Source organism: Rhincodon typus, chromosome 14 (assembly GCF_021869965.1).
Source record: "Rhincodon typus isolate 14 chromosome 14, sRhiTyp1.1, whole genome shotgun sequence".
NCBI lineage: Eukaryota > Metazoa > Chordata > Chondrichthyes > Orectolobiformes > Rhincodontidae > Rhincodon > Rhincodon typus.
Window position 1 is genome coordinate 62,969,146 of NC_063345.1, and position 24,432 is coordinate 62,993,577.

The window sequence follows — 24,432 nt, forward strand, 5'->3', positions numbered from 1 at the left end:
CCACACAGCCTGTTTGTCCTTTCTTGATGAACATCACCTTGCATTTCTGGTAGCATCCTTGTAAATCTTTATCACGTTTGTTCCTCTTTATCTTTTTTATAATGTGACAAGACTATAAGCAATAAGCTTTGGAACAAGTCTTTGATTTTCAGTTCTATTCCTTTAGAAATAAAGCTTTTTTTAATTGCTAAATTTAGTAATTTGTGTAAATATATTACCTCATCCCTTTGCTCCTTTGCCCTATTTGCATTCTAATTTTCCAAGTAATATCTAACCACCTTATTTTGCTCTGCAAAAAGCAATACCCTATGCTTAGTTATGTTATTAATTTACCAGACATTTGCCTGTTTTGCAGATTTATTAGTGTTATTGTAATTTGTTGCAGTCCTCCTTGATATTGCCTATCCAGTCCTCGATGTTTGTGTTAACTGCAAGTTTGGAAATTATTTTTTAATTGTTGCTCGATGATGTGATGCACTGATCTATTTGTAATCTCACTTTGCACAATTATAAATATTCACATTATCCCCCACTGTTTTAGGTCTTGTAGCTACCTAGTTAGTCTCGCTGCATGTCCCTGACTCCACTCACTCTGATCTTATTAGCTTTCTATCATGTGGCATCTTAACAAAGCTCCTGAATTACATCTTCTACATCAGCCTTGTCTACTCTCTATTAACTCTTCAACAAACTCAGAGGTTGGTCAAGCAGGATTTTCCATTTTGGAACCCATGCTGACTACTGATAATTAACTTCTTTTTGCTTCTAGATTTTTTAATTGTTTCCTTTTGTCACAATTTTAGTATTTTCCCTTACCATTGACATGAAGCTGAATGACCTGTGATTTCCTGGACACAATTTTCCTCTTTGAGTATCAATGTAACAGTATTGAATGGAAGATTAATTTTAAAGGATGTACAAATTCCTGTTGCATTGAAAGAGGAGGACTTTCTACCCATTTAGTCAATGCAAATCGAAAAGGAGCTATCTAGTTTAATTCCACCTTCTAGCTTTTCGTCCATGCTCTGTAGGTTAAGGCATGTCCAGTATATCCAAGCATGTTTTATATGTAGTATGTATTTGTATCTCTACCATCCTTTCAAACAGTGAGTTCAAACTCTCACTACCCTCTGGGTGAAAAAAATTCTGGACCTGCTCAATAATGATATCACTAATTACTTTAAACCGGTTTCGTCTGACTTCTCTGCTATGGGAGTGGGTCCTTTCTATCCCTTAATTTAAGTTCTTATCGTGGTGCGGAGGTTGACCCTTCCCTGGTAACTAAAACGGAAACACCCAGAGAAGCTCGCGTCATCTCATGACCTGTTAAAGAAAGTCTGAAAAGTGGTGTAACCTACCTCTCACCTCCCAAACTGTCATAAAGGGGAGCTTAACTGAAGTGAACTCCTGACAGTCACACTCAAATCAACAAGTAACAATTTATTTATCTAACTGTAACAATGAAAAAATTAGCAGAGCTACAACAAACCAAACAATTGTCCCCCCTTAACTACTATTCATGAGTAAAACAAAATTTTAATGGATGCTGTTTCAATAAATGCAAGTCCAACTTATATAAACCAAATCAATAATAAAAAAAACTTAAAACTTAGTTTCTTGAAATTACAGCCAGGATATGTCTTCCAGAATGTTTGGTGCCTTCTTCATTGTTCTTCAGTCAGGAATGCCTATTTCCGTCAAATTCTTGTGTCAGAAATATTAGCTTCGAGTACTGCTGTACCTTCAGTGAGATGATGGTTTTCTGAGAGCTTAGCGAATTCTGAGAGAGCCAGTGATTTTCTCTTTCAGGCTGCTGGTTGTTAACTCTAACAGTTGCTGTCACACCGATTTTCAAATACTGTTAATACAGTGTGGAGCTAGAGGAACACAGCAGGTCAGGCAGCATCAGAGGAGCAGGAAAGTTGACTCTGACTACAGCACCTGCAGTTCTTGCTATCTCCAATTTTCAAATACCGTCTTCTTTTGTGCCCTTGATGACCTATCAATTTCTTACAATAGGATTGGACCTAGGTTGTCAAAACCATCAGATTCAAAGTTAATTGGTTTTTAGTCTCTAAGTGCCTGGTTTAAATTAATTTGCTGATATTCAAACTGGTTGCCTTAATAACAAGACTACTGCCTGGGTTGCTAACCATACAGCCTTTTGATATAACTATTTCAATTTCAGGAACTCTTTGTACCTGCTGCTGCTCGCAGACACTTTTTTAAAATCTCCAAGCTGAGAAAAAGCGCATCACCTTTTAAAGGGAGCACACTTTTCCCCGCTTCCCCCATCATTTTACAAACAAATTCTAAAGTCCTGCCTTCCAATCCAAAAGTGAGGTTCATTAGAGTACAACACCTCCCCCTTAAGGATAAAAAAGAACCATCATGATGAAAAGACAGCTTGTTTTTTAAAAATCCTAATGCTATTATTAATAGACCATTAATCTAGAGTTATACATTTATGTATATATTAGTATGAAAACATTGAACACTGCTGTTCTTATACACATTTTCCTTTTAAATCTGCGATAACACATCAGCAATAACATTTTCATGACCTACAAAATGTACAATCTGTAAATTAAATGTTTGTAACATAAGACTCCAATGAAATAATCTGGTGTTCTTATCTTTAAATCTTTCCAAAAGGTGATCAGTGTACATAGCCATCTCTGATACATTGTTTGCAACAAAAACAGTAATATGTTGTAAGGTCAGTACCAAACTCAATAATTCCTTTCAACGGTTGAATATTTTCTCTGGTAGATATTGAGTTTCTTTGAAAAATAACCGATTGGCCGTACAATTCCCCAATCATCCTCCTGTAACAACACAGCTTCACTCCCTACATCACTTGCGTCAATAGCGACTTTAAAGGGTTTCAAGAAATTTGCCGTGGCTAGAACTGGTACGGTGGTTAAAACGGCTTTTAAATTCTCAAATGCCTCCTAGCATTTCGTGTTCTCCTTTAACAAATTAGTCAGCAAAGCCTCCACACTACTAAAATTTGGCACAAACCTCCTGTAGAATCTGCTCAGTCCCAAAAATCATAGCACCCCTTTATTCGAGGATGGTCTTGGAAATTGCTTGATGGCCTTCATCTTCACATTCTTCAGTGTCATCCGTCCGTGTCCCAAGTTGTGTCCTCAGAACATCACTTCAGCCTTTGTGAATTCTGTCTTTGCCAAATTTATGACCAACTTTGCCTTCTGTAGTGTCTCAAAGAGCTCTGCCAAATGCATCATGTGATCTGTCCATGAGTGGTGAAAGATCACCAAGTCATCGATAAAGACAGCGCAATTAGTCAATGCTGCCACAACTCTATTTAAAAGTCTTTGAAATGTGGCTGGTGCGTTCTTCATTCCAAAGGGCATTACTTTAAATTGATATAGCCCACTTGGGGTTACAAAAGCAGAAACTTCTTTCACGGTCTCCAACAGAGGTACTTGCCAGTTAACCACGAAGTAAGTCCAACTCTATGATGTAAGTGGCTTATCCAACTTTTTCCACACAGTTCCGCAGCCTTGGAACTTACTATTAGAGACTGACCAGTTCCTGTATCTCTCAATATTTTAGCTTTTTTATCTTGTCTTCCTGTTCTTCCTGAATTAACCTTAGCCACAGAGATGAAGTCTTAAGAGATCAGGCACTATCTTATTATCCAGTATGTGACTAGGCTGTGCACTGTCCTGCAGATCCTCAACTTATCTTGGGACTTCCTTCACTACCTCAACTAATCCCACTGGTTTAGCCTCTCTTATCGCATCCTTTTCTCTAGTGCCCCTCTTGATCCATCAGCACTGTGACTTTGTGTGTCTCCTCTATTACAGTGGAAACTCCTGAGGCCTTTCACCTCTTTTTCACCCTCTTGCATATCTTTTTTCACATGAGATCACACTGGGAACAGTTTACCACCTTTTTGTTTTTTCATTGAAGGATTTTCCTCTTCCCCAATTTCTATCCCTCACGAATGGAATTGCTGTCAGAAGCTAGATTTCGATTTACGCACTAATGCGTATTCATCCACCATCTCTGCAGCTCTTCTTCTGGTTTTAACTTTCTGTTCCTCAACATGAGTTCGTATCATTTCTGGAAGTGAGTTTTTGCATTCCTCCAGCAGAATAATCTCTAAGAGCCTCATATGTCTTTTCTATCTTTAATACCCATCTATCAAAGTTACTATGTTTAATTCTTTCAAACTCGAGGCAAGTCTGACCTGGTTCCCTCCTTGTATTTCTGAACCGTTGACTATATTCTTCTGGTACCAATTTGTAGGCACTCAAAATAGTCTGTTTTACTACTTCATATTCTCTTGACATGTCATCTGACAGTGCTGCAAACACCTCACTAGCCCTGTTACCAACTTGGTCTGAATTAACATTACCCATGCAGTCTCTGGCCAGTTCATTCTGGTTCGCAAATTTCTCAAAGGAAATTAAAAAGTCTTCTTTATCTTTTTCATTGAATTGTGGTAAAGTTTTGACATATTTGTACATATCCCTATCAGGTCTTTGGCTACGATGGGTCTGCTCATCATCACTCTCCTCACCTAAGCATATCTTCTACCTTCATTCCCATCATTTTAAGTCGGCTACCTGTTTAATTTGCAATTTCCAAAGTTCAAACTCTTTTTTTGTCTTTCCTCTGCTTGTAACAGTAATTCAGATTGTTTCAATTACCTTTCATTCTCTGACTCCAGTTGTCTTATTTGCAATTTAATTTTTCCTAACTCTACTGCACTTGATGGTTTCTCTGGTATACCTAAATGCTTGACTAACTCCTTTACAATTTCAACTTTCCTGTTATCCCTAGTTAAACCCAACTCTAGCCTGTTAGTTAAGTCTAAAATTACATACTTCCTCTGTTTTCCTAAATTATCTTGGCAAATTTGGAAAGTATTCTCAAAGCCCAGAACCTCTTTTGCAGTGTTATGAGCCATTTGCCCCACTTTTGATTAGCCAACCACGAGTAAGCTAAAATAAATAGATTTTCCACTTCTCACTTAGGTTTTATTTAAAGATCAAGGACACTCCTCCCCAAGTCTGTTTAAATCTGCTGGGGCTTTTCTTACCCCAAGTGTGTTCAGATCTTTTCAGATCCGTCCAAATCCGTTCAGATCCTTTCCGATCCCATACATGAAGTAGCCAGATCCCAGACTCCAGCCCCCAAACTGTTATGAAGTGGATGTCAACTTCCATCTGATAACTAAAACCGAAACACCCAGAGAAGCTCGTGTCGCCTCACAATCTGTTTAAGGAAGTGTGAAAAGTAGTATAACCTGCCTCTCACCTCTCAATCTGTTATAAAGGGGAGGTTAAATGAAGTGAACTCCAGTGAACTCCAATATCCTAGCTGCAACAAATGGTGATTGTTTCTTTCTGCCTGCAGGTTGTTAACTCTAACAGATGACAGTTGTTCTCGCACTGATTTTCAAATACCCTCTTGTTTTATACCCTTGATGACCTATCAGTGTCTCACAATAGGATTGGTACGAGGTTGTCAAATCTATCAAATTCAAATTTAATTGGTTTTTAGCCTGAAAGTACCAGGTTTAAATTAATTGGCTGATATCTAAACTGGTTGCCTTAATAACAAAACTGGGCTGCTACCCATAGAGCCTTTTGATAGAAATGTTTAAATTTCAGAAACTTTCTTTGCTTGCTGCTGCTTGCAGACATTTTTTTTTAAATCTCCAAGTCTTTTAAAAAAGGCACATCATCTTTTAAAGGGACCACACACATTTTTTCACCACCCCCACCCCCCTATCACGTTACATACAGATTCTAATGTCCTGTCTTCCAATCCACAAGTACACTACCCAATTTTGCAACAAGTTCATATTTCTCAATTAAATTCCCACAGCCTCTTGTATTCACCAGAAATAAAAACTCCGCTTATTTAATCTTTACTTATGGCTAAAATTCTTTGTTCGTGGCAATGTCCTTATAAATTCCTTCTATCCTGTGTCTTGTGAGATTGTATTCCTGTATTATAATGACCGGATTATGCAATATCCTAGCTGCAACAAAATTGATTTATGCAAAATGCTATTGACTTAGAAATGATACAAACTGCTTCGTAAAAATACTGACAGTCTTAAGAAAACTACACCTACTTCTCTTATGACTTGAAATGGGGCTCAGTGCTCCGAGTGTACAATTTCTACCTGTTTTATGTCTTTTTTAATTCCTCTGACTTATTGAACTTAACTGCTGTCAGGTAGATAAAGTCATATAGCAATACAGCATGGAAACAGGCCTTTCGGCCCAAACTGGCCTATGTTGACGATGGTGCCCACTCACCTAGTTCCAATTACCCACATTTGGTCCATATCTCTTTAAACCCTTCCCACAATATACCTATCCAAATGTTTTTATAAAAATGTTGCTATTGTACCTGCCTCAACCACTTTCTCTGGCAGCCCATTCCATATATGCACCACTCTCTGCGTGAAGTTGTGGCCCCCCAGGTCCTCCTCAAATCTTTCCCCTCTCACCTTAAACCATATGCCCTTTAGTTTTCAATTCCCCATCCCTGGGAAAAAGACTATATGCTTTCATCCTATCTATGCCCCTCATGATTTTATACACCTCAATAAAGTCACACCTCATTTTCCTACGTTCCAAGGAATAAAGGCCTATACTGGCCAACCCCTGCCTAAAACTCAGGCCTACCAGTCTTGGCAACATCCTCATAAATCTTTTCACACTTTCCAGTTTAAGTATGTCTTTCCTATAACAGGGTGACCAAAACCGTACACAATACTCCAAGTGCAGCCTCACTAACAACTTATACAACCGTAACATAATGTCTCAACGCCTATACTCAGTGCCTTGACCAATGAAGGCCAGCATGCTAAATGCCTTCACCACCCTGGCGACCTATGACGCCACTTTCAACGAACTATGTACTTGTACTCCTCGGTTCCTCGGTTCCATAACACTCCTCAGGACCTTACCAATTACTGTATAAGTCCTATGTTGGTTTGACTTTCCAAAGGGCAACACCTCACACTTATCAGTATTGAATTGCATTTGCCAATCCTCAGCCCACTTTCCCATCTGATCAAGATCCCTCTGTAATTTTTGATCACCTTCCTCGCTATCAACAATACCTCCTTATTTTGTATCATTAGTAAACTTAGTAATAATGCCTTGATCATTTATGTAAATAACATTTAAGAAAGGTCCCAGCACTGGCCCCTGTGGCACACCACTAGGCAAATCCTCTAGTCCAGGAAACAACCTTCAACTATCACCCTCTGCTTCCTACCATCGAGCCAGTTTTGAATCCAGATAGCTAGCCCTCCTTGGATCATGTGTGACCTAACCATCATGACTAGCCTCCTGTGCAGGACCTTGTCAAAGGCTTTACTGAAATCCATATAGACAACATCCACTGCCCTACCCTCATCTAACCTCTTGGTTATCTTTTCAAAAACCTCTAAAATATTTTTCAGACATGACTTCCTGCGCACTCATCCATGCTGATTATGTCTTATCAGACGTTGACTATCCAAGAGTTGGTTGATCCTGTTCCTCAGTATCCTCTCCAATAACTTGCCTAACGCTGATGTCCGGCTCACTGACCTGTAGTTCCCTGGCTTGTCTTTGCTGCCTTCCTTGAACATTGGAACAAAATTGTCCACCCTATAGTCTTCCAGAACTTCACCAGTGGCTAAGATGAAGCAAAAATCTCTGCCAGGGCCTCTGCAATTTCTTCCCTAGCCTTCCACAGTGGCCCAGGATGGACTTGATCAGGCTCAGGGCATTTATCCACCTTAATGCGGTCTAAAGGCCACAAACACCTTGTTTCAGGTAATATGTATGTGGTCCAAAACATCCCCACTTGTTTCCCTTATTTCCTTAGCATCCATGATTCTCTCCTCAGTAAACCCGGAGGAGAAATTTTCATTAAAAATCTCTCCCATCTCTTGTGGCTCCACACAGACAGCCTTGATGGTCTTTAAGGGGATCTATTCTCTCCCAAGCCACCCTTTTACTCTTAGCATAGCTATAGAACCTCTCGGGATTATCTTTAGCCTTATCTGCCAGATCCATCTCATACCCTGTTTTTGCTTTTCTGATTTCTCTGTTAAGCATGCTCCTACATTATTTTTATCGTCATGTAGGGATTCACTTAAGCCCAATAGCTTAAATCCAATGTATGCTGCCTTCTTTTTCCTGATCAGAGCCTCAGTATCCCTTGTAAGCCAGGGATCCCTAAACCTGCCAGCTTTTCCCTTCACCCTAACAGGACATACAGTCCATAAATTCTTGATTATAGTCTTGATATAGATGATGTAGTCTTACCGTGCAGTTCAGCAGACGTGGCAAATAAAACATGTCAATGCATGTAAATCCAAATAGTGTGAAGTAGGACATTTTCAAATGTATAAAATCCCATTAGTTGTGTCCTCCTGTGGATTCAAAAATGCTAAAGTACTTAAGATATTACATATTCCATTTACATATTTTAAATGACCTGATATTGTAAAGTAGCAATTTAGTGCTTAAAGATTTACTCCTCTCATATCTTGAATAATTTTGAATTGAGAATAGAATATATATGAGGTGAATATTGCTTTGATTAGACATATTTTGTTTCAAACAAATTATTTGGCATTGCCAAACTGCTGGTATCGTTGACAGCTTATTAGACTTCTATAGATTTGTTCTATCATTCCCATACCTTACTTGCTTATGTGATGCACATGCTGTGTACTTTTGTAAAGATTATTTCTGGATAATTAAAAGACATGGGAATGGGTACAAAAGTTACCTTTAAATTCAGTCAGCCCTATCAGAAGGAGCTGAAAGTTTTGTGACTATGGTGCTTTTTCTGAGTAAGAGTATAAAATAGTGAATGGAACATTCAATTTAATCCATAGGTAATGTTTCAGTTTAAAGTATGATACAACAAGGAGAAATGGGTCTAGTAGGGAAGGCCAGTATCTAAGATGGTTTTGTTTGGATAGTGAAAAGTCTGAGCTCTGAATACATTTGGTAGGCAGTTAATGTGATAAGTGAGATCAAGGGTTTATGTGGAATGAAGGAACAAAAAAAAAATCTGAGCCAAATGTTCTGTTTCATCTGTACTTACCTTTTTAACACAATGAATATAGCTGACATATTGGCTGTGCTTCTTTTAGAAGAAATCAGGCCTGGAACTGAACAGTATGACCCTGTTATAAGTGGATGCATTAAAATGCAAACTCCGTGGGTGCAGGTAACCTGAAATAACACCAGAAAATTCTGACTAGGTCTGGCAGCATCTGTGGAGGGAGAAATGGAGTTAATAATGCCAGTTAATAATTTTTTATCAGTACTGTGGAGCTTGCATATTCTTGGCAGATGTAACCTATTGTCCATTCTTAAACATTTTACTGCTCCATTTTTACTACTGAAAAGGGCACCACCTTTCATCACTTGGCTATTTCATGCAGTTTAAGTTCTTTTTCTTCCTATCTGAATTTTAGATGGAGAAGGTCTTGTGTGCTGCAGTCTGGCTTTTCATTTGCTCTCTTAATTCACTATTTTCTCCTCCTGCCTGTGTCTGTGTTCAAATACTGTCTTAGTTCAATACCTCCCACAAGAGTAACCTCTTCCAAATCTCTTTCCCTCTGTCTTTGGCCTTGTAATTTATATCTTAGTTATCCAATTATCTGTATTTGCTCCAGAACTTCCACTTGTTCTGAGATATATTTGTATAATGGCTTAGTTAATTTGAGCTGCGCATTTAAATCCTTTGGAGCATATAGACAAACAGAACTCAAAACTGGTTGTTAATGGCTCGGAAAGTAACTAGTGAAAACAGATTTAGTGGACAAACCTAACTGTTTGACTCACCTGCTGTTCCTGTCCATCAATGACTTCTGTCCTTGAATGTGTGTGTAAGCCTTAATGGACTCCAAAGTTGCCATCAGAAGGGAAATTGAGAATGAACAGTAAGTGCAAGCTTACTGGTGACATTCACATCCAGAGAATAAATAATACAAAAGCCCTAAAGGTCTTACTGAGAGTGAAATTGATAAACTTGCTTCACTGGCCTATCAATAGTATAATCGAGAACAGGGCCATGTTTTCCACTTAATATTTGACTGGTGTCGCCTTTTGACTGTTATCTAGTATTTTAGAATATAAGAAACAGGATCAGAAATAGGCTATTCAGCCTTCCAACCTGTTCCACCACTCACTAAGATCATAGCTGTGGCTGCTTCTTCCTCAACTCCATAGTAGTTAGTATCCAGAAATCTACTGTCTTTGTATTAAATATGTTGTATGACTAATTATCCACAGCTATCCAGTGTAGCATTCCAAATGTCCACACCCTTGTTTTGAGAACAAATTTATTGTTATCTCGGCCTTAACTCACTGATCCCTTTATCTTAGACTGTGACCTGTTGTTCCAAACCCCTGCCAGGGGAACTATGCTACTGGTAACTAGTTTGGCAAGTGTTCAAAAAAAATTTATGCATTTTAGTTAGATCACTGCACATTAGTCTTTGCTTTAGTGAATAGCCACCTAGTCTACAGGATCTATCCATATTAGCAATCCTTTCTTTCCACACCCTCCAGTCAAGTATATCCTTGGTGAAAAGATCAAATTTACATAACACTCAAATGATTGCCTAAGACTGTATGTAATTGGAGTAAAAAGTCATTATTCTTGTACCTAATCCCTTTGTAGCAAAACCTAACTGCTATTTGCCCGTCTAATTGCTTGCTGTATCTACATTTTAACTTAATGTTGTTCATGTACAAGCACACTTGGCTCCCTCTTGTGTTCTCCACTCACCATACAAAAATATTCAGGTTTTCCATTTTATCTTTGATGGGTGATTTCACACTTGCGTATATTATATTCCATCTACCATGTTCTTGTCTCCTCACTTTACCTATACATAACACTTTCCAATGCCTCTTTTTTGTGCTTCTCAAAATATACTTTCCCAACTGTTTTTGTATTACTTGGAGACGTTGTACTTTGACCCCTCACCCAAGTTGCTGACATAGATAGTAAATATCTGAGCCCAGCACAGATCCTTGCAGTGCCCCAATAGCTATAACCCACCAACTTTAAAGTTGATCAATTTATTCCTGTTCTGTTTTCTCTCTGTTGACCAATCTTTGATAATATGTTCCCCTGAATCTCTCAAGCCCAAATTTGTGCAATAATTTCTTGTGTGTCACATTATGGCATACATTTTCAAAATCCAAAGACACTCTATCTGTTGATTTCCCTCTTGTATAGCCTGCTAGTTTTATTTTAAAGTCATTTTTTGTCGAACATTATTTTCCTTTTGTAGGAGCCTTTTTCCACATCCCCAATAATAGAGTCTATATTTTCCTGATTACTGCTTCAAAGTTCCTGTTTTCTCCTTTATTTTTCTACTTTCTACTTTCTACTTCTTAGAAATTATTCGAGATTTTAGAATTTTAGGGTCTTAGAATGTTGGCCATGGAGTCCTGGGGATCTGTTGAAAATTAAACTCAAGTTCTCCAGTACTGTCTATTTCATTGTACTAATTTTAAGTTTGTTGTTTGACCTTTGTTTTCCCACTCTTTCTGGAATGTTTTGAACAGCCTTCAACATGTTTTCACAGGCTGTCCATTTTAGAAAAGCTTCTACTCTTCATGCTTTGCATCACACTTAACTACATTGTGCAATTCGGTGCAGCATTGACAAACCGATATAAATAGTGGTCACTTGCTACTGCTACCCACCCTAGAAATACCACCTATCTCATTCACAAGAATGCCTGTCTAGTAAGCGGCAGCCTAGTTGTTAAGCTCATTATTTAACTTTACTTCATTATAGTATGCCACTTGAGTAACTAAATCATCACAAGCTTAAATAGCAATTGTAATTGTTGAAATTACAGGATACACCAAAATTCTTTTTCTAATAGTGCCAGTTTGTACTTGAGTTACAAATTGGAGACTGCAACTCTCAGTATATAATAGGTTGAAGATTATAATCACACAGTTATCCTTTTTTTAAGAAAGTAAGCCAGCTTGCAGATTCCTGACTTGAGTTGCACGTTAATTTTATCCATAATAAGCAATGCAACATAATTTTAATGCCTTATGTAAATTCTGAATTACAAATTGCCTCATTTTGAAGCATTTTACTACAGGTTTCATAATGCATTATTTACACAATTCTTTCTTCATATTAAGCTTTCTCTTTATTTAAGCTCCAGGATCGTACCCAGTTTAGTGAAAGTGATCTGGCCATTCTGAAAAAATATTGGGATGTGGGTATGACCAGCCTGGGTTCAATATGCAGAGAAAAAATAGAAGCGGTTGCCATGGAATCAAATGTCGACTGTGAGATTGTCAAGGTAAGAATGTCATCTTGGTGCATTTACATTTTCCCTACTTCTTCGGGAAGTTTAAGTGATGTGGGTCAAATCATTCTAAGCTTGCTCAAGGCCATATGCAAGTATGTCTTATTCGATTGTTTCTTAAAATAAATAAACTGTACATCGAGGTGCAACATCAGCTGCTGCTTTGTCAGAATGTTCTTAACCTGTGCCAGAAATAGACTAATATTGCCAAGTGTGCTTCCTGAAGGTTCCAAGGTTATTGAATGGTTGGCAGCATCTTATCCGAACTGATACTTTATAGCAGTGCAGAAGAACTGTATTATGCATTGTATTTCTGTTCAGATTCTTGACTCTGCAAAGGACTTGGAGGCTTCCAGCTATTTTTAAAATCGGCCAAAATATATAGGATCTGAAAATGGCATAGTAGTTTTTCACATCCAAGTCTAGCATTTTGAAAGTGATGCCTTTAATATCATTTTAATCATGTCAGAAATCGGCTTTGATCACACTAACTTCAATAAGTTTGCAAGACTGGAAAAAGAAGGATGTAAGAGAGTGCATTCCTTTGACAGTAGACAATGTGACTTGGTTTTTACCATTTTCTTCGACTTCCACCTCACTCATTTGCTGTGACATTGATTCCTTTATGCAACACAAGTCATGAGTTGCTAGTTTATTTGTTCACTCAAGGAATGCAGCTGTTTCTGGCTAGGCAGATTTTTTTTTTTCTTTATTGAATTCAAATGCCACTATCTGCCATGGCAGGATTCAAACTCAGGTCCCCAGAATATGAGCTGGGTTTCTGGATTAATCATCTAGTGATAATACCACTAGGCCATCCCGTCCCCTAGTTATCCTTCACTTACTCATTACTTGCAGCAGGGACATAAATATGACCTTGTATACATGACAAACCTCTGCAAATAGAAAGAAAATTATATTTTCAGCCATCACGCCCCACCTGAGACTCTGGCTGGTAAATTTCTCTCAGCTTAAGCCCCCACCCCTTCAAAACCCACTTAAAATTTGATCACCATATCTGACTTGGATCTGGATGGGTCCACTACCTTCAGTCCACGTGACATCGGAGCTCAAACTATACCCAAGATCCGAGACCTGTTGCTCCACACGACATAGCCTCATGCCTAGATCTTACTTTGGTCTTCACTCAGAATCAGACCCTCACAATAATGTCGTGTGACTGTTGTCATAACCAACATGTAGCAATTAGTAGCACTGCTGGTTGTCTGTCTCAATGGTTACTAGATGAGCTAGATCAAGTGCAAGATGAGTAGGATAATGATAATAGAATAAGATGGGGAATATTATTTTCTAGGAAGGAGAGCAATTTGGAAAGACCTTTGCATTTCAAATATCCGTTGTCACAGGGACTTACAAAATGTTATGCAGTTGCATATAACAGACTTGAGGAAAACTATAGCTCACAGAATTAAAAGGACAGTGGATACATGAATGACAGGAAAATGTAATTAATAGATGTCTTTTGGGCATGTTTCTTAGAAGGTTCCCCAGGGGTTAGTTTTGGGCCCCTTGCTTTTCCTGATGTACGGCATTAATAGATTGGTAACGGGGGACGGTGGCACACTAGGTTCAAAGTAGAGAGATGGGGATTGATCGTTTGGTAGGAAGAATGTGGACTACAATATAACATGAAGGGCGCAATGCTAAAAGGTGTGCAGGAGAAGAGGACCCGCATGCATTCAAGCATAATAGTTGAAGGTGGCAGGACAAGTTGAGAGTGTCATTATTAAAACATACAGTATCCTAGCCTTTAAAAACAGGAACTTGCAATGTAAGGATAAAGAGTTTATATAGAACCTGTATAGGACAGTGTCAACTGGAATGTTGTGCTTAGTTCTGGGCACTACAGAGTGGAAAGAAAATGAAGGTTTTAGAAACAGTGTAGAAATGATTCATGAGGATGGTTAGAAGGATAAGGAACTTTTTAGTCACAACATCCATCTTTGTAACTGTTTGGAGAAAGATGGTCCAAAAGAAGATTTGATAGAATTTACAAAATTGGCTTGATCATAGAAGACGAAGGGTAGTTGTGGAGGGATGTTCTTCCGACTGAAGGTCTGTGACCAGTGGTGTTTTATAAGGCTCAGTGCTGGAAACTCTGTTTATAATATATGCAAATGATTTGAATAAAAATAGAGATGAGTTTGATTAGTAAGTTTGCAGACAAGACAAATTGGTGGAGTTGTGGATAGTGAGGAAGATTGTCAATGGATGCAGCTGGACATAGATCAGTTGAAAAATTGGGCCGAGAAAAAGCAGATGGAGTTTATTCTAGATAAGGCTGAGGCAATACATTTTGGAAGGTCAAATGCAAGAGGAGAATACGCAGAAAATGGCATGACCCATAGGAGCATTGATGTACACAAGGATCTAGGGGTTCAAGTCTGTAGCTCCCTGAAAGTGGCAGACAAGTAGATAAGATGGTAAAGAAGGCATGCCACCATCAATCAGGGCATTGAGTATAAGAATTGGCAAGTCATGCTGCAGCTGTATAAGACTTTAGTTAGGCCATGTTTGGAGTATTATGTCCAGTTCTGGTCGCCACATTACAGGAAGGATGTGGACCTTGGAGAAGGTGCAAAACAGATTTACCAGTGTGTTGCTTGGATTGGAGTGTATTATCTATAAGGAGAGGTTGGAAAAACTTGCATTGCTTTCACGAGAGAAATGAAGGCTGAGGGGTGACCCAATAGAAGTATGTAAAATTGAGAAGCATGGATAGAGTGGATAGCTGAGTCTTTTTCCCAGGGTGGAAATGTCAGTACTAGGGAACATAGGTTTAAGGTGAAAGGGGTGAAGTTGAAAGGAGGTGTGAGGAAAATTTTTTGAACAGAGGGCGATATGTGCCTGGAGCGTGCTGCCAGGAGAGATGGTGGAAGCAAATTCAATAGCAATGTTTATGAGACATTTTGACAGACTCTTGGAAAGGTAGGAAATGGAGGGATATGGATGCTGCACAGACAGATGTGATTAGCTTAGAATGGCATTATTCAGCACAGACATGGTGGGCTGAAGACCCTGCTCCTGTGCTGTAATAGTCTGTTCTAAATGTATTCAAAGTAATGAAGCACCTAGATAGAGTAGATAGGGAGAAACCTTCCCCACTCCTGAAAGGATCAAGAACAACCAGCACAAATTTTAAGTTATTGTAAGAGAAGCAAAAGTAACGTGAGTAAAAACTTATCAATTTTGGTAACAAGCACGCACTCGTGCGCACACATGCAGTCTTGCATGCACGTACTCAAATGTGCACTCTCCTACTCCTGTTTCTTGATGGCATGGGTTTACTCTAAGCAAAGCTGTGTACTTTCTGCTGTTTGCACCTACCATTAACATTTATTTAGCTTCGATATCTAACATATACTACAGTTATCACTTTTGTTCTTTTGCTCTGGACTCCCTCACAATCTGTTCGACTTGCTCCCCCTCCACCTTTATCAACAGGGTAAAATCCAACATTTTCTAGCATCTTCTGTTTTGAAGAAGATTCTTGAAATGTTAATTCTGTTTCTCGCTTCACAGATGCTGCCAGACCTGCTGAGTTTCTGCACTTTCACTTCTTATTTCACATCTCCAGCACCTGGAATATTTTGCTTTCACAGCAGAAAAAACTATTCGTGCAGCCAGTGATTAAGGTCTGTAATGCTTTGAGAGTATGGTGGAAGTTGTTCCGTTGAAGCATTCAAAAGGGAATTGTGTAACAATGGAACAATGTCTAGGTTTCAAGGGAGGAGATGAGAGATTTGCTCTAAGCAGATTGTTGCTTGGGAGAACTATGTAGACATGAAGAGCCAAATGGCTCCTGCACTGTAACAAGTCTGTGATTTGGTGATCAGGGCTTGAAATAGTCAGATTTGCTTGGTGCAAATCTTAATTTTCCCAGATTTCGATAGCTTTGTGACGTAATTCTTTTTATTCAAACTCTGCCAAGGTTGCCCACAGTAAATGATAGCCTGTTGTCTTGAAATGCTGCAGTCTGAGTAGTGAATGTACTCCTGTTGTGTTTGTAGCATTTGATTAAAAGTGGTCGTTTGTTAGACCATTTGAACGGGCAGTTGAGAGTTTGACCCCGCTGGGACTGGAGTCATGTATGGACACCATTTGGTGAAGCTGGATCTGTCCTTCATTATGGGTTATTAGTGAAACTATTTTGCAGTAACTGTTGAACAAATTCACAACCACTTTCAAAGAAATCTAAAATCTCATACTACCACAGTAGGATTTGAAACAAATTGTTAGACCAGGCAATTGAATTTTTCATTCAGTAATATTTCTACTGGGGTACTACACCAGTTTGTTCGTGGACCTGCTGAAGTTTACAGTATCCAATTTTACCATTTTTGGATTGTGTTTCAACTGAAGTGATAAGAAAATATAGATGGTTTTGATTTTTTGAAAACAAAATTTAGTCTAAGTTTTGAATTAATATGCTAAATAAAATTTAGCAGAGATCAGCAATAAGTAATTAATTGTTTTGTCTGGCAGTTGAAGAATTCCTCAAATCCATTGTGATGGGAAACTTTGATCTCTCTATATCTGTGAAGAGGGAGATTAGAGGCAGAGGCCCAGAGAAAAACCGGCATTGAAATCAGAAGGCTGTAATGAAACCAGTTTTGTTGAAAGGATATTTGTAAGGGACTTCACTAAGGAAATGCTGGAAGATGTTTAAAGGACATCATTTAAGTTTACCCACAGATTCGAGGAAATATGACTTTTTTGTTGTAAATATATATTGTACTGATTGCACCAAGCAAAACTGATCATAATTGTTCTGCGTTCACATCCTGTGAAATAGCTCAATTTCATCTCAAGCTTCAGATCAACCAGGTTTCGCTTGGCTAGCGTTTGCACAGTGTGCAGGGCCATTCATGTGAAGTTTTAAATATCCATTATTGATAATTCAGTGGATTCTAGTTTTAGGTCCTTTGATTATGCTTTTAAACAAGTCATTTCAGGGAGGTGTGTCAAATCCCACTCAGCCACCTATGGAAACAGTTTATGATGTTGAACCTGCAAAAGTATCTTTGGGAGCTCCAAATGTATTGCATGAGGAGTTGTTTAACTGGTTTTATTAATGTTCTACAACGAGTAAAGGTAGCAAGCGGCGTGTAAAAATTAAAGACTGAATGCGATAAACACAACGATAACATTGCAGACCTCCTTGGGAAATGGGAAATCGCATTTTGAAGGATGTCGTAACAAGATTGGGTTATTTGTGCTGCTAGATAAGTTATTGGCATTGAGGCACTTTGATGTGGTGCTTGATTTTCCATTTCTCAGGAGTTTTCTGTTTTATTAGAATCACGTGCTCCCAGTGAAGAATTATGGCTACGTCTACTCCAACTTCACAGTTTCTCTTGGGTTTTAATCACCAGGGTGCAAGGAAATGGATCTAATCCAGCTCGCATATCTATAAAACGCTATTGAAACAGCTATGCCCATGAGACTCCAATGACTCGAAGTAGCCATGTGTTTATCTATAGGGCAGTAAACTTGTATTAAAACAACACCAAATTAAACAGATCTCTTTTGTACTTTTATTGATGTTTGTGCATAACATGAGAGCAACTTCAGTGTGTAGCTGCCTTGCACCCGAAAATATGATATTAAGAATTTTTCCCAATGTTGACAATGCAGCTCAGCAGCAGCCTTTTAAGCAGTCCAATGTGTGTTATGTTTCAGCTGGTGTCCTGTTAATGCCAGTTCAAATGGTAATGTAAAGAGTATCTTTTTTTTGAGTTTGCAAAGTAGACAGGTCTCCTCAATCTGCACTTGTAGTTAATAAATCCACTGCAGAATTTATGTATTTTAAAATGCTACTTGAACATCAACTGGATTGCTGAGCAACTTGAAAATGAGTGGGTATGATAGGCAACAGTTCTGAACTTTTGCATGTCACTCCTTCGGCAAGGCTATTTGGCGAGCGCATGAGAGGATTTTGTTTAAAGTTGAATAACCCTCAGTTTCACCCAAGTCCAAGTTGTTGCTTTTTCCTTGACAGTTTACTAATTCAGTCATTGCCATGAGTTTCACTGCTGATCTGAGAGCGCACACCTTATTTGGGGTGTATTTGCCCATCTCATTTCAGACAGTTTTAAGAAATTGCAGTGCATATTTAGAATTTTTTCCCGTCAAATAGATATGCACTGGCATTTTGTCTGGAAATTAATCATTGATGATTTGGAATTGGGGACTAAGTGTGGTGTGTCAAAATTTGCAGATGACACTAAGGTGAGTGGTAGAGCAAAGTGTGTAGAAGACACTGAAAGTCTACAGAGGGATATAGATAGTCTAAGTGAGTGGGCAAAGGTCTGGCAGATGGAGTACAATGTTGATAAGTGTGAGGTCATCCATTTTGGTAGGAATAACAGCAAAATGGACTATGTTTTAAATGGTAAAAAATTGCAGCACGCTGCTGTGCAGAGGGACTTGGGTGTCCTTGTGCATGAATCACTGAAAGTAGGATTGCAGGTGCAGCAGGTAATTAAAAAGGCAAATGGAATTTTGTCTGCCATTGCTAGAGGGATGGAGTTTAAAAACAGGGAGGCAATGCTGCAGCTGTATAGAGTCCTGGTGAGGCCACACCTGGAGTACTGTGTGCAGTTTTGGTCTCCTTAGTTGAGAAGAGATATACTAGCACTGGAGGGGGTGCAGAGGAGATTCACTTGGTTGATTCCAGAGTTGAGAGGGTTGGATTATGAGGAGAGACTGAGTAGGCTGGGATTATACTCATTGGAATTCAGAAGAATGAAGGGAGATCTTATAGAAACGTATAAGATTATGAAGGGAATAGATAAGGTGGAGGTAGGGAGGTTGTTTCCGCTAGCAGATGAAACTAGGACTAGAGGGCATCGCCTCAAAATAAGGGGAAGCAGATGTAGGACTGAGGTCAGGAGGAACTTCTTCACCCAAAGGGTTGTGAATCTGTGGAATTCCCTGTCCAGTGAAGCGGTTGAAGCTACCTCGCTGAATGTTTGTAAGGCAAGGCTAGATAAATTTTTGAACAGTAGAGGAATTAAGGGTTATGGTGTGTGGGCGGGTAAGTGGAGCTGAGTCTCAAAAAGATCAGCCATTATTAAATGGCAGGGCAGGCTCGAGGGGCCAGATGGCCTATTCCTGCTCCTAGTTCTTATGTTCTTATGTTCTTAAGTGCTCAAATGCCGTACAAATTCAACTTGTTCATTGATGTTCTTTAACAAAGAGGATATGCTGTGCAGGTCTGCTCTGGCCTGTTCCCTTGCTTTTACTACAATATGTAGTCGACTTCCATTGTCTTCTGGGCAAAGAAATATTAACATCGTATGATAGCTTATTATTCCTGTCCACATCCCTGTGCTAAATAAATTTAAGAATTTCAAAGAAACTGAAAGATTTGAATATTTCATTGTAGTGTGCCATCCTGTCAATTTCTCTCTCCATCTATCCCTGCCTTGTCAGGTTGGTCACTTTGCCTGTCTTTTATTTGAGCATTTCAGCTGTTTAGATGCTTTTCCTTGCTCTTATTTCAGTACTGTTTTATTTCACCCCTACCCCTTGTTCTTGTGAAAAGACATGGATAGGAAATCGGAGAAGGAAATACCGCCAGTTGGGAATTGAGCTACCTCCTGCTCGTGGTGGACCAGCAGATTTTTCCAAGTTGCCTGAATCGAGTTCACCCTCACTGCCTGCAGTCAAAGCTGAAACCTCAAAGCTTCCTGAAAATTCAGAGGACAATGAGAAGAACAAAGAAGATGTTAGTTTCTCTGAAGGTACAATCTATTTAAGAGCTTTTCTGAGTGATATAGAGTTCTACATTGGATAACTCAGATATGTAAGCAAACATTTTGTTAACGTAAAATTGTGTTCAGAAAATGGCAGTAGGTACCTTTTGTGTATATAGGGAACATAATTTATCCTAAGCTACTATACTTTACATTGATATCCTTGTGCACGTTTGCCAATACTAATAATTCTGAACTCTTGGGTTATATTTGCATTTTTATTTGATTCTTGTTCATTTTAAAGAACATAAGAACTAGGAGCAGGAGTAGGCCATCCGGCCCTTCGAGGCTGCTCCGCCATTCAATAAGATCATGGCTGATCTTTTCGTGGACTCAGATCCACTTACCCGCGTTCTCACCGTATCCCTTAATTCCTTTCTTGTTCAAAAAAATATCTACCTTATCTTTAAAAACATTTACTGAAGTAGCATCAACTACTTCACTGGGCAAGGAATTCCATAGATTAACAACCCTCTGGGTGAAGAAGTTCCTTCTCAATTCAGTCCTAAATCTGCTCCCTCTAATCTTGAGGCTACGCCCTCTTGTCCTAGCTTCACCTGCCAGTGGAAACATCCTCTCTACTTCTATCTTATCTATTCCCTTCATAATTTTATATGTTTCTATAAGATCCCCCCTCAATCTTCTGAATTCCAATGAATATAATCCCAATCTACTCAGTCTCTCCTCATAAACCAACCCCCTCAACTCCGGAATCAACCTAGTGAACCTCCTTTGCACCCCCTCCAGTGCCAGTACATCCTTTCTCAAGTAAGGAGACCAAAACTGCACACAGTACTCCAGGTGCGGCCTCACCAGCGCCTTGTACAGCTGCAACAGAACCTCTCTGCTTTTAATCTCAATCCCTTTAGCAATGAAGGACAAAATTCCATTTGCCTTCCTAATTACTTGTTGTACCTGCAGACCTACCTTCTGTGATTCATACTTTTTTAAAGCAGTAGGAATTGATATCTAACCTAGCTTTTCTTGTTATTTTCTATAGTTCTTAAGTTGTAAACCGTAATTCATACATGGTCTTCATAGGTGCTCCAAGTGAATTGGAGCAACGGGAGGAGGAGGAAGATGAAGAAGCGGAAGAGGAGGAAGATGCAGCAGAAGAGAATGGGGATGGAGAAAGTGTTAGTGATGGATCATGCAGTATTCCAACATTAGAAAAAGTGGTAATGTTTTTAAATTTTGGAATATGATACTAGAACTGGAAGTGGGAATTTGCAGTGAAACTCTCCATTCAGTCATTCCTTCGCTCAAACCTCCAATCAGATACAGAGAGAGCAAACACTTCTTCAGCATATTGGATACATCGAAGAAATGAAGCAACCAAGATAGCTTTTGCTCAAATAATTAGTAATTTACTTATAAGTTTGGTTTACAAATAACTGCCTACATAATAGTTGAGCAGGTGTACAGATAATGTACTTTCATTACAGTAAACCTGGTGAAATTTGGAAATCTGTTTCCTTGAAACTTGCTACAAATCTAAATTTCTGGATACTTGTCTTCTTAGACTTGGACAATGGCCCTAATAGGACTGGAAGCTAGTGACAGACTTTGTCACTGCCCCCAGTCTATCACATTTTCTTTTGCTGCATCTCCAGTAATGTACTGCTTTTGAAGGTCCTCCTTGCATGTATTTTGCCAGGTGTTCTGGTTGACCTTGTGTCCTCTTCAATCTTGTGGTGTCCACTCTATTGCTGCTTCGGTGATGTGTAGACTCAGAAGGCCAAGAACATGTCCACATAGCATCACTTTTCTTGTTGAAACAGTGTCCCGCAGGCAATCTTCTGCAGCACTTCTTTGATGATGCTGTCTCTCCATGTGTTGCCCAGGATCTCCTGTTAAGTGACATTGGTAAAGAATGATCGACTTGTGTGATGGTGTTTGCTATTTTCTTCCATATCTTGCCAATCTTCTTCATCTTCCTCCTCCTTGCTGTTTTTACTACTAAGAGCATGTAGAGTCACGGCTTCATGGCTTATCAGTGATGCTGGATGCCCAGACTCTGTGACATTGCTGGAAACCAAATGCTAAAATTTCTACATCACCCTGTCTGGAGATGTTGTTCTGCAGGTAAGGGACATAGTATATCTCTTCTATGTTCTGGTGCCCAATGGTAACGAGTATTGGCATTGTAATTGTTCAATTATCATTATTATTGTCGTCTTGCAGCTGAAGTGCTGATGCTGACCAGCTTTAGCACTATCAATTTCAAGGCGAGAAGTAGTGTCCGAAACATGTTGGCTGAAGAGTCACACGAGACTGTGGTCTGCAAACCTTGCTGACCAATTGATTGATTGGTACAGCAGCTGTTAATTAAACCAGTGCGACAATGCAGGGTAACTGACCTGCATACATGTGTATGTAGATCTGCAAAAGGCATGTTTCTAGACAGGCCAATTAGAAGAAGGCTAGAGGGAGAAATCAGGGTCTGCTGAGTGGAGATCACTCCTTCTGTGCCAGGGAAAGGAAAGTAATCCAGACCAAGCTGAATTAGATCAGTTTGACAGTCCATTTTGCAGCTAGAATTCCAGCAAAGGACTGGATACAAAAGACATAGGGTTAATGAAAATGAAAAACATGCTGCAAGTATATCATCTATTTTTATGCTAGTTTAACTCCTTTGGAATCCTAAGAAAAGCTCAGAAATATTAATAACGCTTGCTTATTTTGGAACAGTGTGAAAAATCTGCACTTCTAACACTTGTTTAACTTTACTAATAAATATTGATATGTGAGTCAGTAAGGGAATGTTCATTCAGGTGCATCCACTAGTGAAGAAGTGTCTGATATTAAAATGACAACAGAGCAATTTCATTTGTTGCGTTCGACCATAACCTTCCAGAAACACTCTTCCTGTATTTAATCTTACTGAAGGAAAAAGTGTAACCCCAAACACCTTTATTTATAAATTAATACAGAGTGGATGTTTTAATGAACTCTTACTTGAGGCAGAGGAAGACATGTGCATTGGTTTACATGAAGTTTATTTACAATCTTGAGGCTGAAAATAGGGCTGTTCTTCTATGTTGCTCACTTGTTTATGCTACTTCGTCACATGGGGTTGACCTCTGCTATGTTAGCCAGTCCTTAGCCAAAAGTGGATAAAGCAACTTTTCTGACACTTCACAGACTGAGCAGAAGCTGCTCCTGATCACCATCCAAGTGATTATTGGCAACAATGAACAGTCATAACACGATTGAGGCAGGCTGTGATCAATTGATTTGCAGAATCTTGCAGGAAAACCAAATGATCAAGGCTTTGGAATTGCCAGCGTCTGTGAAACGGTACCTATTCAAAGCACTTCGCGTTGTTTTTGTGCTGAAATCAATATATGTGGGAGAGCTGTGCAATGACGTTGCTGTGCAGTGCCTTTGCAATGTGAATTCCCACACATGAATTCATGAACTGCTGCCCCTTAAAACAAAACAATGCAACTTAGAAATACTTACTTTCTCCTTTAAGCACATTTTTAAATAATATGGATGATTGCTGGTGATACATCTATCTCACTTGAGTTACTTCCTGAAGGTGTTTGCTCAAACATACTAGATCTTACACTGTTAAGTGAGTTTCGTGCAGTTTGTCATAAAGATAGTATTACTTTGTGATTAGCAAGAAACGATGTAAAACATCAGATTGTTACATTTGCTGGAAACACTTCAATTGAAGGACATTTGTTGCAGCTAGCAAAATTCAAAGGTATAACTTGGAGTCAAATACTGTCATCTAGTGTTCGGTAATGGTGTAGAATTTGTGAAGAGCATTCAATTTGGCTAATATAGTTCATGGCTCATAGAATCCCTACAGTGTGGAAACAGGCCATTCAGCCCACCCTGACCCTCAGAGCATCCCACCCAGACCCATCCCCTGATAACTGAACTAATCCACACGTGCCTGAACACTATGGGCAATTTAGCATGGCCAATCCACCTAACCTGCACATCTTTGGACTCTGGGAGGAAACCGGAGCACATGGAGGAAACCCACACAGACACGGGAAGAATGTGCAAACTCCACACAGACAGTCGCCTGAGGGTGGAATTGAACCTGAGACCCTGGCGCTGTGAGGCAGCAGTGTTAAACACTGAGCCACGATGCCACCCGATATATTATTGCCAGTGAGATAACAAGGTGTAGAGCTGGATGAACACAGCAGGCCAAGCAGCATCAGAGGAGCAGGAAAGCTGAAGTTTTGGGCCTAGACCCTTCTTCAGAAATGGGGGAGGGGATGGGGGTTCTGAAATAAATAGGGAGAGAGGGGGAGGCGGATAGAAGAT

General features: G+C 39.3%; 1 protein-coding gene across 13 annotated transcripts in view; it reads left to right on the forward strand.

Moving 5' to 3' along the window:
- The window catches only part of hdx (highly divergent homeobox), a 92,104-nt gene that overhangs the window by 55,776 nt on the left and 11,896 nt on the right, over positions 1-24,432 (forward strand). For 10 of the 13 annotated variants that reach the window (XM_048605351.1, XM_048605353.1, XM_048605352.1 and 7 more), the window contains 3 exons: positions 12,206-12,352; positions 19,929-20,127; positions 21,181-21,317. In XM_048605351.1, coding sequence (XP_048461308.1) covers positions 12,206-12,352; positions 19,929-20,127; positions 21,181-21,317 — 483 coding nt within the window. The remainder of the gene's footprint in view (positions 1-12,205; positions 12,353-19,928; positions 20,128-21,180; positions 21,318-24,432) is intronic. The other 3 variants (XM_048605354.1, XM_048605357.1, XM_048605361.1) reach the window with 3 other exon arrangements.